Source organism: Oenanthe melanoleuca, chromosome 25 (genome assembly GCF_029582105.1).
Source record: "Oenanthe melanoleuca isolate GR-GAL-2019-014 chromosome 25, OMel1.0, whole genome shotgun sequence".
NCBI lineage: Eukaryota > Metazoa > Chordata > Aves > Passeriformes > Muscicapidae > Oenanthe > Oenanthe melanoleuca.
The window spans coordinates 8737560-8755689 of NC_079358.1; the positions used below are offsets into that span (position 1 = coordinate 8737560).

At 56.5% G+C, this 18130-nt stretch overlaps 2 protein-coding genes and 1 long non-coding RNA gene across 3 annotated transcripts; 1 reads left to right on the top strand and 2 right to left on the bottom strand.

Annotated features, from left to right (window-relative positions):
• Positions 1-5374: 5374 nt before the first annotated feature.
• On the bottom strand, positions 5375-12919 carry LOC130262644 (procollagen galactosyltransferase 1-like; the record flags this gene model as incomplete). The annotated part of the gene is made up of 6 exons (XM_056509960.1): positions 12629-12919; positions 11829-11939; positions 9596-9713; positions 7536-7670; positions 6511-6715; positions 5375-5442 (listed from the first exon to the last, which is right to left on the bottom strand). Coding segments are annotated over exons 1-6 (894 nt in total), but the record flags the coding sequence as incomplete, so codon positions are not given.
• LOC130263123 (uncharacterized) lies at positions 7950-8406 on the bottom strand. The gene is made up of 3 exons (XR_008842308.1): positions 8360-8406; positions 8308-8328; positions 7950-7975 (listed from the first exon to the last, which is right to left on the bottom strand). It is a non-coding gene; the product is annotated as an uncharacterized LOC130263123 (long non-coding RNA).
• Positions 12920-14362: 1443 nt separating the features above from the next.
• LOC130262645 (uncharacterized) lies at positions 14363-17870 on the top strand. The gene is made up of 9 exons (XM_056509962.1): positions 14363-15693; positions 16095-16230; positions 16294-16343; positions 16893-16994; positions 17057-17188; positions 17333-17421; positions 17567-17612; positions 17676-17730; positions 17864-17870. The coding sequence occupies exons 1-9, from the start codon at positions 15381-15383 to the stop codon at positions 17868-17870; spliced, it is 930 nt and encodes a 309-aa protein (XP_056365937.1). The 5' UTR covers positions 14363-15380.
• Positions 17871-18130: the final 260 nt, after the last annotated feature.

Sequence of the window (18130 nt, forward strand, 5' to 3'; positions counted from 1 at the left end):
ATCAGGGATGGGATCAGGGACGGGATCAGGGATGGGATCAGGGACGGGATCAGGGATGGATCAGGGATGGGATCAGGGATGGGATCAAGGATGGGATCAGGGATGGGATCAGGGATTGGATCAGGAACGGGATCAGGGATGGGATCAGGGATGGGATCAGGGATGGGATCAGGGATGGGATCAGGGATGGGATCAGGGATGGGATCAGGGATGATGGGATCAGGGATGGGATCAGGGATGGGATCAGGAACGGGATCAGGGATGGGATCAGGGATGGGATCAGGGATGGGATCAGGGATGGGATCAGGGATGGGATCGGGATGGATCAGGGATGGGATCAGGGATGGGATCAGGGATGGGATCAGGAACGGGATCAGGGATGGGATCAGGGATGGGATCAGGGACGGGATCAGGGATGGGATCAGGAACGGGATCAGGGATGGATCAGGGATGGGATCAGGGATGGGATCAGGGATGGGATCAGGGATGGGATCAGGGATGGGATCAGGAACGGGATCAGGGATGGGATCAGGAATGGGATCAGGGATGGGATCAGGAACGGGATCAGGGATGGGATCAGGGACGGGATCAGGGATGGGATCAGGGATGGGATCAGGGATGGGATCAGGGATGGGATCAGGGATGGGATCAGGGATGATGGGATCAGGGATGGGATCAGGGATGGGATCAGGAACGGGATCAGGGATGGGATCAGGGATGGGATCAGGAACGGGATCAGGGATGGGATCAGGGACAGGATCAGGGATGGGATCAGGGATGGGATCAGGGATGGGATCAGGGATTGGATCAGGAACGGGATCAGGGATGGGATCAGGGATGGGATCAGGGATGGGATCAGGAACGGGATCAGGGATGGGATCAGGGATGGGATCAGGGATGGGATCAGGGATGGGATCAGGGACGGGATCAGGGATGGGATCAGGGATGGGATCAGGGATGGGATCAGGGATGGGATCAGGAACGGGATCAGGGATGGGATCAGGGATGGGATCAGGGATGGGGTCAGGGATGGGATCAGGGATGGGATCAGGGATTGGATCAGGAACGGGATCAGGGATGGGATCAGGGATGGGATCAGGGATGGGATCAGGGATGGGATCAGGGATGGGATCAGGGATGATGGGATCAGGGATGGGATCAGGGATGGGATCAGGAACGGGATCAGGGATGGGATCAGGGATTGGATCAGGGATGGGATCAGGGATGGGATCAGGGATGGGATCAGGGATGGGATCAGGGATGGGATCGGGATGGATCAGGGATGGGATCAGGGATGGGATCAGGGATGGGATCAGGAACGGGATCAGGGATGGGATCAGGGATGGGATCAGGGACGGGATCAGGGATGGGATCAGGAACGGGATCAGGGATGGATCAGGGATGGGATCAGGGATGGGATCAGGGATGGGATCAGGGATGGGATCAGGGATGGGATCAGGGATGGGATCAGGAACGGGATCAGGGATGGGATCAGGGATGGGATCAGGAACGGGATCAGGGATGGGATCAGGGATAGGATCAGGGATGGCAGCGGCACCGGCAGGAACCCGAACTGCTGCCGGTTGGACACGAACATCTGCACCCCTGGAATGGGATCGGGAATGTCGGGATCGGGAATGGGATCAGGGATGGGATCAGGGATGGGATCAGGGATGGGATCAGGGATGGGATCAGGGATAGGATCAGGGATGGGATCAGGGACGGGATCAGGGATGGGATCAGGGACGGGATCAGGGATGGGATCAGGGATGGGATCAGGGATGGGGTCAGGGATGGGATCAGGGATGGATCAGGGATGGGATCAGGGATGGATCAGGGATGGGATCAGGGATGGGATCAGGAACGGGATCAGGGATGGGATCAGGGATGGGATCAGGAACGGGATCAGGGATGGGATCAGGGATGGGATCAGGGATGGGATCAGGGATGGGATCAGGAACGGGATCAGGGATGGGATCAGGGACGGGATCAGGGATGGGATCAGGGATGGGATCAGGGATGGGATCAGGGATGGGATCAGGGATGGCAGCGGCACCGGCAGGAACCCGAACTGCTGCCGGTTGGACACGAACATCTGCACCCCTGGAATGGGATCGGGAATGTCGGGATCGGGAATGGGATCGGGAACGGGATCAGGGATGGGATCAGGGATGGGATCAGGGATGGGATCAGGGATGGGATCAGGGATGATGGGATCAGGAACGGGATCAGGGATGGGATCAGGGACGGGATCAGGAACGGGATCAGGGATGGGATCAGGGATGGGATCAGGGATGGGATCAGGGATGATGGGATCAGGAACGGGATCAGGGATGGGATCAGGGATGGGATCAGGGATGGGATCAGGGATGGGATCAGGGATGGCAGCGGCACCGGCAGGAACCCGAACTGCTGCCGGTTGGACACGAACATCTGCACCCCTGGAATGGGATCGGGAATGTCGGGATCGGGAATGGGATCAGGGATGGGATCAGGGACGGGATCAGGGATGGGATCAGGGATGGGATCAGGGATGGGATCAGGGATGGGATCAGGGACGGGATCAGGGATGGGATCAGGGATGGGATCAGGGATGGGATCAGGGACGGGATCAGGAACGGGATCAGGGATGGGATCAGGAACGGGATCAGGGATGGGATCAGGGATGGGATCGGGGATGGGATCAGGGATGGGATCAGGGATGGGATCAGGGATGGGATCAGGAACGGGATCAGGGATGGGATCAGGGATGGATCAGGGATGGGATCAGGGATGGGATCAGGGATGGCAGCGGCACCGGCAGGAACCCGAACTGCTGCCGGTTGGACACGAACATCTGCACCCCTGGAATGGGATCGGGAATGTCGGGATCAGGAACGGGATTGGGAATGGGATCAGGGATGGGATCAGGGATGGGATCAGGGATGGGATCAGGGACGGGATCAGGGATGGGATCAGGGATTCAGGGATGGGATCAGGGATGGGATCAGGGACGGGATCAGGGATGGGATCAGGGATTCAGGGATGGGATCAGGGATGGGATCAGGGATGGGATCAGGGATGGGACCAGGGATAGGATCAGGGATGGGATCAGGGACGGGATCAGGGATGGGATCAGGGACGGGATCAGGGATGGGATCAGGGATGGGATCAGGGATGGGGTCAGGGATGGGATCAGGGATGGATCAGGGATGGGATCAGGGATGGATCAGGGATGGGATCAGGGATGGGATCAGGAACGGGATCAGGGATGGGATCAGGGATGGGATCAGGAACGGGATCAGGGATGGGATCAGGGATGGGATCAGGGATGGGATCAGGGATGGGATCAGGAACGGGATCAGGGATGGGATCAGGGACGGGATCAGGGATGGGATCAGGGATGGGATCAGGGATGGGATCAGGGATGGATCAGGGATGGGATCAGGGATGGGATCAGGGATGGGATCAGGGATGGCAGCGGCACCGGCAGGAACCCGAACTGCTGCCGGTTGGACACGAACATCTGCACCCCTGGAATGGGATCGGGAATGTCGGGATCGGGAATGGGATCGGGAACGGGATCAGGGATGGGATCAGGGATGGGATCAGGGATGGGATCAGGGATGGGATCAGGGATGATGGGATCAGGAACGGGATCAGGGATGGGATCAGGGACGGGATCAGGAACGGGATCAGGGATGGGATCAGGGATGGGATCAGGGATGGGATCAGGGATGATGGGATCAGGAACGGGATCAGGGATGGGATCAGGGATGGGATCAGGGATGGGATCAGGGATGGGATCAGGGATGGCAGCGGCACCGGCAGGAACCCGAACTGCTGCCGGTTGGACACGAACATCTGCACCCCTGGAATGGGATCGGGAATGTCGGGATCGGGAATGGGATCAGGGATGGGATCAGGGACGGGATCAGGGATGGGATCAGGGATGGGATCAGGGATGGGATCAGGGATGGGATCAGGGACGGGATCAGGGATGGGATCAGGGATGGGATCAGGGATGGGATCAGGGACGGGATCAGGAACGGGATCAGGGATGGGATCAGGAACGGGATCAGGGATGGGATCAGGGATGGGATCGGGGATGGGATCAGGGATGGGATCAGGGATGGGATCAGGGATGGGATCAGGAACGGGATCAGGGATGGGATCAGGGATGGATCAGGGATGGGATCAGGGATGGGATCAGGGATGGCAGCGGCACCGGCAGGAACCCGAACTGCTGCCGGTTGGACACGAACATCTGCACCCCTGGAATGGGATCGGGAATGTCGGGATCAGGAACGGGATTGGGAATGGGATCAGGGATGGGATCAGGGATGGGATCAGGGATGGGATCAGGGACGGGATCAGGGATGGGATCAGGGATTCAGGGATGGGATCAGGGATGGGATCAGGGACGGGATCAGGGATGGGATCAGGGATTCAGGGATGGGATCAGGGATGGGATCAGGAATGGGATCAGGGATGGGATCAGGGATGGGATCAGGGATGGGATCAGGGATGGGATCAGGAACGGGATCAGGGATGGGATCAGGGACGGGATCAGGGATGGGATCAGGGATGGGATCAGGGATTGGATCAGGGATTGGATCAGGAACGGGATCAGGGATGGGATCAGGAACGGGATCAGGGATGGGATCAGGGATGGGATCAGGGATTGGATCAGGGATTGGATCAGGGATTGGATCAGGGATGGGATCAGGAACGGGATCAGGAACGGGATCAGGGATGGGATCAGGAACGGGATCAGGGATGGGATCAGGGATGGGATCAGGGACGGGATCAGGGATGGGATCAGGGATGGGATCAGGGATGGGATCAGGGATGGGATCAGGGATGGGATCAGGGATGGGATCAGGGATGGGATCAGGGATGGGATCAGGGATTGGATCAGGGATGGGATCAGGGATGGGATCAGGGATGGGATCAGGGATGATGGGATCAGGGATGGGATCAGGGATGGGATCAGGAACGGGATCAGGGATGGGATCAGGGATTGGATCAGGGATGGGATCAGGGATGGGATCAGGGATGGGATCAGGGATGGGATCAGGGATGGGATCGGGATGGATCAGGGATGGGATCAGGGATGGGATCAGGGATGGGATCAGGGATGGGATCAGGAACGGGATCAGGGATGGGATCAGGGATGGGATCAGGGACGGGATCAGGGATGGGATCAGGAACGGGATCAGGGATGGATCAGGGATGGGATCAGGGATGGGATCAGGGATGGGATCAGGGATGGGATCAGGAACGGGATCAGGGATGGGATCAGGGATGGGATCAGGAACGGGATCAGGGATGGGATCAGGGATAGGATCAGGGATGGGATCAGGAACGGGATCAGGGATGGGATCAGGGATGGGATCAGGGATGGCAGCGGCACCGGCAGGAACCCGAACTGCTGCCGGTTGGACACGAACATCTGCACCCCTGGAATGGGATCGGGAATGTCGGGATCGGGAATGTCGGGATAGGAGGGTCACTTCTATGTTGGGATGTCCCAAAGCTGATCCCAAATCGCAGCCCAATCCAAACCAAATTTATCCAAACCCAACTCAACCAAACCCAACCCAAATCAACCCAACCCAACTCAATTTAATCCAACCCAACTAAACCCAACCCAACTCAACCCAGCTCAACTCACCCAACTCAACTCACCCAACCCAACTCAATCAAACTCAACTAAACTCAACCCAACCAAACCCAACTCAACCCAACCCAACTCATCCAGTCCAACTCATCCAACTCAATTCATCCAACTCAATTCACCCAACCCAACTCAAACTCAACTCAACTAAACTCAACCCAACCAAACCCAACTCAACCCAACCCAACTCATCTCAATCTAATCCAACTCAACCAACCCAACTCAACCAAACTCAACCCAACCCAACCCAACTCATCCAACCCAACTCATCCAACTCAACCTAACCCAATGCATCCAATCCAACTCAACCCAACCAAACTCAACCAAACTCAACCCAACCAAACTCAACCCAACTCATCCAACCCAACCCAACTCATCCAGTCCAACTCAACCAAACCCAACTCAAACTCAACTCACTCAAACCCAACCCAACCCAACTCATCCAACCCAACTCATCCAACTCAACCTAACCCATCCAGCCCAACTCAACTCATCCAGTCCAACTCAACCGAGTCCAACTCAACCGAACCCAACTCAACCAAACTCAACTCAGTCAAACTCAACCCAACTCACCCAACTCAACCCAACCCAACTCAACCCAACTCATCCAACTCGACCCAACCCAACTCAACCCAACCCAACTCATCCAACTTAACCCAACTCAACCAAACTCAACCCAACTCATCCAACCTAACTCAACCAAACTGAACCCAACCCAACCCAACCCCACCCAACCCAACTCCAACCCAACCCCAACTCATCCAACCCAACCCAACTCAACTCAACCCAACCCAACTCAACCCAACTCCACCCCAACCCCCACCCCAGCCCCACCCCCTCCCGCGCCGTACCGGCGTGCCGGCAGGCGGCGGCAAAGACGATGATGTCGTCGAAGGCGCCGCTGTAGCCGGGCGGGGGCGGGTGGAAGGCCAGCGCCCGCGAGCGCTCCCGGCGCAGGTCCAGCAGGAACGTGGAGTGAACCATCGGCACCGCGAAGCAGCCGCGGCGCTCCCGGCGCCGGATCGGCAGGTAGGCGGCGGTGCGGCGGTAATAGCCCTGGGACGGGGAGGGACCGCTGGAGTGACCGCTGGAGTGACCACTGGAGTGACCACTGGGAGTGGGGAGTGACCACTGGAGTGACCACTGGGAATGGGGGAGGAACCACTGGGAATGGGGGAGGGACCACTGGGAGTGACCACTGGGAGTGGGAGAGTGACCACTGGGAGTGGGGGAGTGACCACTGGGAATGGGGAGTGACCACTGGGAGTGGGGAGTGACCACTGGAGTGACCACTGGGAGTGGGGAGTGATCACTGGGAGTGACCACTGGGAGTGACCACTGGGAGTGGGGGAGTGACCACTGGGAATGGGGAGTGACCACTGGGAATGGGGAGTGACCACTAGGAGTGGGACAGTGACCACTGGGAATGGGGAGTGACCACTAGGAGTGGGACAGTGACCACTGGGAATGGGGAGTGACCACTGGGAATGGGGAGTGACCACTGGGAATGGGGGAGTGACCACTGGGAATGGGGAGTGACCACTGGGAATGGGGAGTGACCACTGGGAGTGGGGGAGTGACCACTGGGAGTGGAGGAGTGACCACTGGGAGTGGGGAGTGACCACTGGGAGTGGGGAGTGACCACTGGGAGTGACCACTGGGAGTGACCACTAGGAACAGCCCTGGGAATGTGGGAATGACGACACTCTCACTTCTGCCCAACCCTCACCTTCTCCCACACCCTCACCTGTGCCCACCTGTGCCCACCTGTGCCACACCCTCACCTGTGCCCACCTCACCTGTGCCCACCTGTGCCCACCTGTGCCACACCCTCACCTGTGCCCACCTGTGCCCACCTGTGCCCACCTGCGCTCACCTGGGGGGTGATGCCGCACCAGAAGTTGGAGTAGGCCGCGCGCGAGTCCAGCATCGGCGCCACCACGGTTCTGTTCTCGGCCAGCAGCACGGCCAGCGTGTCCGGGTTCACCAGCACGTTGTCGGCGTCCAGGAACTGGGGACAGCACGGCTGGGGCAGCTGGGGGCAGCTGGGGGCAGCTGGGGGCACCTGGGACACACCTGGGGGCACCTGGGGACACCTGGGACACACCTGGGGCACACCTGGGGGCACCTGGGGAGGGACAGATACACCTGGGGGCACCTGGGGACACACCTGGACACACCTGGGGACACACCTGGGAGGCACCTGGGGACACCTGGGGGCACCTGGGATACACCTGGGGGCACCTGGGGACACCTGGGACACACCTGGGGCACCTGGGCACACACCTGGGGCACCTGGGGACAGCTGGGACACACCTGGGACACCTGGGGGCACCTGGGGACACCTGGGACACACCTGGGGACACCTGGGGGCACCTGGGACACACCTGGGGGCAGCTGGGGGCACCTGGGGGCACCTGGGACACACCTGGGGGCACCTGGGACACACCTGGGGGCACCTGGGACACACCTGGGGACACACCTGGGGGCACCTGGGGACACCTGGGGGCAGCTGGGGGCAGCTGGGGGCACCTGGGACACACCTGGGACACACCTGAAGACACCTGGGGACACACCTGGGGGCACCTGGGACACACCTGGGAGCACCTGGGGACACCTGGGACACACCTGGGAGCACCTGGGGACACCTGGGACACACCTGGGGGCACCTGGGACACACCTGGGAGCACCTGGGGACACCTGGGACACACCTGGGGGCACCTGGGACACACCTGGGGCACCTGGGGACGCACCTGGGGGCACCTGGGGACACCTGGGGCACCTGGGGGCAGCTGGGACACCTGGGACACCTGGGGGCACCTGGGACACACCTGGGGACACCTGGGGACACCTGGGACACACCTGGGACACCTGGGACACACCTGGGGACACCTGGGACACGCCTGGAGATACCTGGGGACATCTGGGACACTCCTGGGGACACCTGGGGACACCTGAAACACACCTGGAGATACCTGGGGACATCTGGGACACACCTGGGGACAGCTGGGACACACCTTGGACACACCTGGGGATATCTGCACACCTGAGGATGCTTTGGGGATACCTGAGGACACCTGGGGACATCAGGGACACACCTGGAGATACCTGGGGACACTTGGGACACACCTGGGGACATCTGGGACACACCTGGGGACAGCTGGGGACACACCCAGGGACACCTGGGGACACCTGGGACACACCTGGGGCACATGTGGGGATACCTAGGACACACCTGGGGACACTTGGGACACACCTGGGGACACCTGGGGGGTGTGGGGGATACACCTGGGGACACCTGGGACACACCTGGGGAGGGCTAGGGACACACCTGGGGACACCTGAGGACACTTGGGACACACCTGGGGACACCTGAGGACACTTGGGACACACCTGGGGACACCTGGGACACACCTGGGAGCACCTGGGGACACCTGGGACACACCTGGGGGCACCTGGGACACACCTGGGAGCACCTGGGGACACCTGGGACACACCTGGGGGCACCTGGGACACACCTGGGGGCACCTGGGACACACCTGGGGACACCTGGGACACACCTGGGGACACCTGGGGGCACCTGGGGGCACCTGGGGACACCTGGGACACACCTGGGGGCACCTGGGACACACCTGGGGACACCTGGGGGCAGCTGGGGGCACCTGGGCATGGCTGGGGGCAGACCTGGGTCACACCTGGGCCACCTCAGGGACCCCTCCCCAAATTCAGAACCCTTCCCCAGGTTCAGATCCCCCCATTCCAGCACACCCCACCTGGCACAGACACACCTGGGCTACCTTTGCCCCCTTTGCTGTGACTTTTCCCCCCCATCCCGGGGCTCAGTGACCTCTGGGGACCCTCGGGGACCCCTCCCCAAATTGGGGGGACCCCTCCCCAAATTCAGGACCCCCTCCCCAGCCCCAGCCCCTCCCCTACCAGCAGGTAATCCGCCCACATGCCCCGGGCAGCCTCCAGCGCCTCCTGCCGCAGCCGCATCAGGTGCTCGTAGCGCGCGGGGCTCCAGTGCTTGGGCCCCTCCTCGTCAGGGAACGACCTGGGGGGCAGGGGCGGCACTGGGACACCCCAAAACACGGGGAGACACCCCCCAAAATCTGGGGAGACACCCCAAAACCCAGGGAGACACGCCCCAAAATCCGGGGAGACACCCCCCAAAATCCGGGGAGACACCCCAGCATCTGGGGAGACACCCCAAAACCCAGGGAGACACGCCCCAAAATCCAGGGACACCCCAACATCTGGGGAGACACCCCTCAAAACCCTGGGAGACACCTCGCAAAATCCAGGGACACCCCAACAGCTGGGGACACCCCAAAACCCGGGGAGACACCCCAGCATCCAGGGACACCCCAGCATCTGGGGAGACACCCCAAAACCCAGGGAGACACGCCCCAAAACACCAGGAGACACGCCCCAAAATCCAGGGACATCCCAAAATCCGGGGAGACACCCCAGCATCTGGGGAGACACCCCCCCAAAACCCGGGGAGACACCCCAAAACCCTGGGAGACACCCCAAAACCCAGGGAAACACCCCGCAAAATCCAGGGACACCCCGACAGCCGGGGAGACACCCCAACATCTGGGGAGACACCCCAACATCCCAGGAGACACCCCAACAGCTGGGGACACCCCAAAACTCGGGGAGACACCCCAACAGCCAGGGAGACCCCAACAACTGGGGAGACACCCCCCAAAATCCGGGGAGACACCCCAGCATCCAGGGACACCCCAGCATCTGGGAAGACACCTCAAAACCCAGGGAGACACCCCAAAACACCAGGAGACACGCCCCAAAATCCAGGGACACCCCAACATCTGGGGAGACACCCCCCCAAAACCCTGGGAGACACCCCAAAACCCTGGGAGACACCCCCCAAAATCCAGGGACACCCCGACAGCCGGGGAGACACCCCAACATCTGGGGAGACACCCCAACATCCCAGGAGACACCCCAACAGCTGGGGACACCCCAAAACCCGGGGAGACACCCCAACAGCCAGGGAGACCCAACAACTGGGGAGACACCCCCCAAAACCCGGGGAGACACCCCCCAAAATCCGGGGAGACACCCCAGCATCCAGGGACACCCCAGCATCTCGGGAGACACCCCAAAACCCAGGGAGACACGCCCCAAAATCCAGGGACACCCCAGCATCCAGGGACACCCCAACATCTGGGGAGACACCCCCCAAAACCCTGGGAGACACCCCAAAACCCAGGGAGACACCCCCCAAATCTGGGGAGATACCCCCTAAAACACCAGGAGACACCCCCCAAAATCCAGGGACACCCCAACATCCAGGGAGACCCCAGCATCCGGGGAGACACCCCAATATCCCAGGAGACACCCCAAAATCTAGGGAGACACCCCCCAAAATCTGGGGAGACACCCCAAAATCCAGAGAGACCCCCCCCAAAATTCAGGGGTCCACAAGGGATGACTCCCCCCAAATTTGGGACTCTCCTCGTGGGGGAACAACCTGGGGGGGGGGCAATGGGACACCCCAAAATCCAGGGAAACCCCCCCTCTAAAATTGTAGGGAGCACCCCAAAATTTAGGGAGCACCCCCAAATTTAGGGACCCACAGGGATCTTCAAAACCTGAGAATTCCCAAAATTTGGGACTCCCCTTATCAGGGAAGGAGCTGGGGGGGCACCTGGGACACCTCAAATCCGGGGGAGATCCCCCAAAAAAATTGTAGGGACCACCCCCCAGAATTTAAGGACCCACATGGATCCTTAAGTACCCCAGGACCCCCAAAAATCCCCCAGCACATCCCCAAAGCCCCCCAGGACCCCCCAAAAATCCCTCAGGATCCCATTCAAGCCCCTCCTGGTGCCTCCCCTCCCTCAAGTGACCAAACCCCAAAAATCCCCCAAATTTCTCCCTGAGCCCCCCCAGACTCGCCCCAGGACCCCCTAAACTGAGTCCTGAGCTCCCCAAAATCACTGGGAGCCCCCCAAACTCCTCCTTAAGCCCCCCCAAAACTCCCTGGGATCCCCCTCAAGTCTCTCCTGGTGCCTCCCGTCCCTCAAGTGACCAAACCCCAAAAATCCCCCAAATTTCTGAGCCCCCCCAAACTCCCCCCAGGACCCCCCAGAATGTGTCCTGAGCCCCCCCCAGATCCCCAGGACCCCCCAGTTCCTACCTGGGCTCCTCCTGGTGCCTCCAGAAGACGCGGTGGTAGCGGCCCCGCACCCGCCCCAGCCACTCGGCCAGCAGGGCTGAGGTGTTGTCCACGCTGTGGTCAACGGCCACCCTGGGGTCACACAGGGGTCAGGGGGTCACGGAGGGGTCACTCGGGGTCACAGGGGGTCATAGAGGGGTCACACGGGGTCACACACACAGTGTCACACACATAGCCAGAGGTGTCCACGCTGGGATCAATGGCCACCCTGGGGTCACACAGGGGTCAGGGGGTCACGGAGGGGTCACACGGGGTCATAGAGGGGTCACACACAGTGTCACACAGAGGTGTCCACGCTGTGGTCAATGGCCACCCTGGGGTCACAGAGGGGTCAGGGGGGTCACACGGGGTCATACAGGGGTCGCACAGGGTCACAAAAGGGTCACACAGGGACAGTGTCACACACACAGAGTCAGTGTCATACAGTGTCACACACAGTGTCACACACACAGCCAGAGGTGTCCACAGCGTGGTCAACGGCCACCCTGGGGTCAGGGGTCACACGGGGTCACAGAGGGGTCACACAGGGACGGTGTCACACACACAGCGTCAGTGGCACACGGTGTCACACACAGATGGCACACACACACAGTGCCACACACAGGGACAGTGTCACACACACAGGGACAGTGTCACACACACAGGGACAGTGTCACACACAGTGTCACACATTCCTTGAGTCCTCCCCACGCTCCCCTCACTCACACAGCTCCCACCCGTATCCCCAATGTCCCCAGTGTCCCCAGTGCCCCCTCACCCACCACAGCGCCATCCTGTCCTTGGGGTGCCGCAGCCTCTCCAGCCCTCCCAGCACCAGCGGCAGCGCGTGGGCCGCGTTCCGCGCCAGCAGCGCCACGGCCACGCGCGGCGGCCGCAGCGGCGACTCCGGGTTCCAGCGCTCCTCGGGGAAATACCCGGCGGCGAGGCCGGGCCCCGAGGAGCCGCTGGGGCCGCGGCCCGGCCCCGCCAGCAGCGGCAGCAGCAGCGGCAGCAGCAGCGGCCACGGCCGCGCCGCCATCTTGGGCCGCCCCTCACGGCGGCCACGCCCCTCTCCCTCAGGGACCGAGCGCTGGCCACGCCCCCCGAGCGCGCTGATTGGTCAATCCGAGCTGTGGCCACGCCCATAAATCAATATATGGGCATTGTGGCCACGCCCACTGCAGCTTCAATGGGAGCGGCTGTAGATTGGCACCACGCTTGGCCACGCCCACTAAAGCCATATATGGGAGTGGTGGCTACAAAGCCACACCTACTATGTGCCCATATATGGGCACCGCTTGTGGCCACGCCCACTAAATCTAAAAATGGGCGTCGCGCTACGCCAGCTAATTGGGCGTCACTCTTAGCCACGCCCACTGAAGCCATATATGGAGTAGCGGTTACAAAGCCACGCCCACTTCATGCCCATATATGGGCATGAGCTGTGGCCACGCCCCCGCCTCCCCTCAGAGATTTTTTTTTTTTTCCCCCCTAAAAAATTTTTCTCCAAAGTTTTTTAACTCCGAAATTTTCCCGTTTTTAAGGGACTTTTACCGTGCAAAATTCCAAATGGAAATAAAGGGAAAGAAACGGGAAAAAGGAAAGAGAGAAAAGGGGAAAATAAAGGAAAGAAATGGGAATAAAGGAGGAAAAATGGGGAAAAAATTGGAATAAATGGGGAAAAAATGGAAATAAATGAGGGGAAAAAAAGGAATAACCGAATTTATTTTGGGAAGCGGCCGGAGGAGGGGGATGGGATGGAAGGAGGGCTGGAAAATTTTGGGATGAGGATTTTTTTGGGCTGGGGAGGTTTAATGAAAAGCTGCTTTTTGTGGGAAGAATTCCTGAGGGAACGTGGGAGACGCTGGAATTTCCTGCTGGAACAAAATCGGATTTTTTCAGCCCTTTTTCCTCCTTTCCAGTCCCTCCCAGTTCATCCCAGTTCAAATTCCCGATTTTCTACGGATAAAGAAGGAAAATTTTCACATTTCTGCTTCCAAACGGACCCAAAATCTGCTTTTTTCACCCCATTTTTCCTCCTTTCCAGTCCCTCCCAGTTCATTCCAGTTCAAATTCCCAGTTTTCTATGGATAAATAAAGAAAAATTTTCACATTTCTGCTTCCAAACGGACCCAAAATTTGCTTTTTCCAGCCCATTTCCCTCCTTTCCAGTCCCTCCCAGTTAATTCCAGTTCATCCCAGTTCAAATTCCCGATTTTCTATGGATAAATAAGGAAAATTTTCACATTTCTGCTTCCAAACGGACCCAAAATCTGCTTTTTTCACCCCATTTTTCCTCTATCCCAGTCCCTCCCAGTTCATTCCAGTTCATTCCAGTTCAAATTCCCAGTTTTCTATGGATAAATAAAGAAAAATTTTCACATTTCTGCTTCCAAACAGACCCAAAATCTGCTTTTTTCACCCCATTTTTCCTCCTTTCCAGTCCATCCCAGTCCCTCCCAGTTTATTCCAGTCCAGCCTCCCCAAATCCAAGAAATTCCAACCCAAATTCCAGCTCAGCCAAAGCACCGTTTATTCCCAAAACAAATTTTTTTTAAAATTCCCGAAATTTCCCCAATCCCAATTTCTTAATTTTTTTTTTTTTTTTTTTTTTTTTTTTTTTTTTTTTTTTTGGGGTGGCTGTTCCCAGAATTCCCGAGATTTTCCCCTGGGAATTCTCAGGTTTGGAATGTCAGACCCAAATCCAGGGATTTTTATCCCAATTTTTATCCCAGATTTTCCTCTCCCACTTCCCGCTGGGATTCCCAGCCCTGCTCATAATTCCAGAATTTTTTTTTTTTTATTTCCTTGATTATTTTATTTTTTTCCCGGAATTCCAAAGATTTCCTGGCAATTCCCAGCTCAGCAAAAGCGATTTCTGATCCCAAAAAAATCCAGCTAAAAATCAAAAAAAAATCCAGCCCAAAATAATTTAAAAAATCAGAAAATTCCCCCCGAAAAAAGGAATAAAAATTCCCCCCAAAAAAAAGTCCAGAAATTCCAATTCCTGGAATGTTTTTCCATGGAAATTTCTCAATTCCTGGAATTTTTTTTCACGGGAATTTTTCCATTCCAAGGATATTTTTTTCCATGGGAATTCCAACTCTAAAACCGTCAATCATTTCCCATGGGAATTCCCAATTTCTGGAGTGTTTTTTTCATGGAATTTTTCAGTTCCTGGAATATTTTTCCATGGAAATTTTCAATTCTTGGGCCCTTTTTTCTCCAGGAATTCCAAGTTCTAAAATCCCAAATAATTCCACCCTCCTGGAATGTGATCCCATGGAAATTCCTCAATTCCTGGAATATTTTTCACGGGAATTTCTCCATTCCCAGGTAATTTTTTTATGGAATTCCCGACTCCTGGGATGTTTTTCCATGGAAATTTTCAATTTTTTTCCCCCATGAATTCCAACTAAAACCCTTAAATCATTTCCCACAGGAATTTTCATCTCCAGGGTTGTTTTCCCATGGAATTTTTCAATTCCCAGAAAATTTTTCCATGGAATTTCTCAATTCCCAGAGAATTTTTCCATGGAATTTTTTCAACTCCCAGGGATTTTATTCCATGAAATTTTTTCAATTCCTGAAATGTTTTTCCATGGAATTTTCCAATTCCCAGGAAATTTTTCCACGGAATTTTTTCAATTCCCTGTTAAGTTTTTCCATGAAATTTTTAAATTCCCAGGGATTTTTTTCCATAGAATTTCTCAATTCCCAGGGATGTTTTTCCCATGGGATTCTGCAATTCCCAGGGAATTTTTTCCATGGAATTTTCTAATTCCCAGGGTTTCTTTTCCCATGGAATTTTTTCAATTGCCAAGGATTTTTCCCATGGGATTCCTCAGTTCCCAGGGAATTTTTTTTTCATGGAATTTTTTCAATTCCCAGGGATTTTTTCCATGGAATTTTCCAGTTCCTAGGGGAGTTTTTCCCAAGAATTCCTCAGTTCCCAGGGGAGTTTTCCATGGAATTCTCAGTTCCCAGGGGTGTTTTCCATGGATTCCTCAGTTCCCAGGGGAGTTTTCCATGGAATTCTCAGCTCCCTGGGGTGTTTTCTATGGAATTCTCAGTTCCCAGGGATGTTTTCCAATTTCCAGGGATTTTTCCTTGGAATTCTCAGCTCCCAGGGGTGTTTTCCATGGGATTCTCAGTTCCCAGGGGAGTTTTCTATGGAATTCTCAGTTCCCAGGGGTGTTTTCCATGGAATTCTCAGTTCCCAGGGGAGTTGTCCATGGAATTTTCCAGTTCCCAGGGGAGTTTTCCAATTTCCAGGGACGTTTTCCTCAGTTCCCAGGGGAAGTTTTCCAGGGGCCCCTGCAGCTCCCAGGGGTGTTTTCCATGGATTCCTCAGTTCCCAGGGCAGTTTTCCATGGATTCCTCAGTTCCCAGGGGTGTTTTCCATGGAACTCTCAGCTCCCTGGGGTGTTTTCTATGGAATTCTCAGTTTTCCAGGGGGCCCTGCAGCTCCCAGGGGTGTTTTCCATGGAACTCTCAGTTCCCAGGGGCGTTTTTCCTGGAATTCTCAGTTCCTAGGGCTGTTTTCCATGGAATTCTCAGCTCCCAGGGGTATTTTCCATGGAATCCTCAGTTCCCAGGGCTGGTTTCCATGGAACTCTCAGTTCCCAGGTGAGTTTTCCATGGAATTCTCAGTTTCCCAGGGGAGTTTCTCCAGGAATTTTCAGTTTCCAGGGGGCCCTGCAGCTCCCAGGGGTGTTTTCCATGGAATTCTCAGTTCCCAGGGGTGTTTTCCATGGAATTCTCAGTTCCCAGGGGTGTTTTCCATGGAACTCTCAGCTCCCAGGGGAGTTTTCCATGGAATTCTCAGTTCCCAGGGATGTTTTCCATGGATTCCTCAGTTCCCAGGGGAGTTTTCCATGGAATTCTCACCTCCCTGGTGAGTTTTCCATGGAATTCTCAGTTTTCCAGGTGAGTTTTCCATGGAACTCTCAGCTCCCAGGGGTGTTTTCCATGGATTCCTCAGTTCCCAGGTGAGTTTTCCATGGAACTCTCAGCTCCCAGGGGTGTTTTCCATGGAATTCTCAGTTTCCCAGGGGAGTTTTCCATGGAATTTTCCAGCTCCCAGGGGTGTTTTCCATGGAATTCTCAGCTCCCAGGGGAGTTTTCCATGGAATTCTCAGCTCCCAGGTGAGTTTTCCATGGAATTCTCAGCTCCCAGGGGAGTTTCTCCAGGAATTTTCAGTTTCCAGGGGCCCCTGCAGCTCCCAGGGGCGTTTTCTATGGAATTCTCAGTTCCCAGGGGTGTTTTCCATGGAATTCTCAGTTCCCAGGGCTGGTTTCCAATTTCCAGGGGTGTTTTCTATGGAATTCTCAGTTCCCAGGTGAGTTTTCCAGGGGGCCCCGCAGCTCCCAGGGGTGTTTTCCATGGAATTCTCAGTTCCCAGGGGAGTTTCTCCAGGAATTTTCAGTTCCCAGGGGGATCTGCAGCTCCCAGGGGTGTTTTCCATGGAATTCTCAGTTCCCAGGGGAGTTTTCCATGGAATTCTCAGCTCCCAGGGGTGTTTTCCATGGAATTCTCAGTTCCCAGGGATGTTTTCCAATTTCCAGGGATGTTTCTCCAGGAATTCTCAGTTCCCAGGGGAGTTGTCCATGGAATTTTCCAGTTCCCAGGGGAGTTTTCCAATTTCCAGGGACGTTTTCCTCAGCTCCCAGGGGAGTTTTCCATGGAATTCTCAGTTCCCAGGGGTATTTTCCATGGATTCCTCAGTTCCCAGGGCTGGTTTCCATGGAACTCTCAGTTCCCAGGTGAGTTTTCCATGGAATTCTCAGTTCCCCAGGGGAGTTTCTCCAGGAATTTTCAGTTCCCAGGGGGTCCTGCAGCTCCCAGGGGAGTTTTCCATGGAATTCTCAGTTTTCCAGATGAGTTTTCCATGGAACTCTCAGTTTCCCAGGGGAGTTTCTCCAGGAATTTTCAGTTTCCAGGGGGCCCTGCAGCTCCCAGGGGTGTTTTCCATGGAATTCTCAGTTCCCAGGAGCGTTTTTCCTGGAATTCTCAGTTCCTAGGGCTGTTTTCCATGGAATTCTCAGTTCCCAGGGGTGTTTTCCATGGAATTCTCAGTTCCCAGGGCAGTTTTGCATGGATTCCTCAGTTCCCAGGTGAGTTTTCCGTGGAATTCTCAGTTCCCAGGGGTGTTTTCCAATTTCCAGGAGTGTTTTCTATGGAACTCTCAGTTCCCAGGGGTGGTTTCCAGGGGGCCCTTCAGTTCCCAGGGGTGTTTTCCATGGAATTCTCAGTTCCCAGGTGAGTTTTCCATGGAATTCTC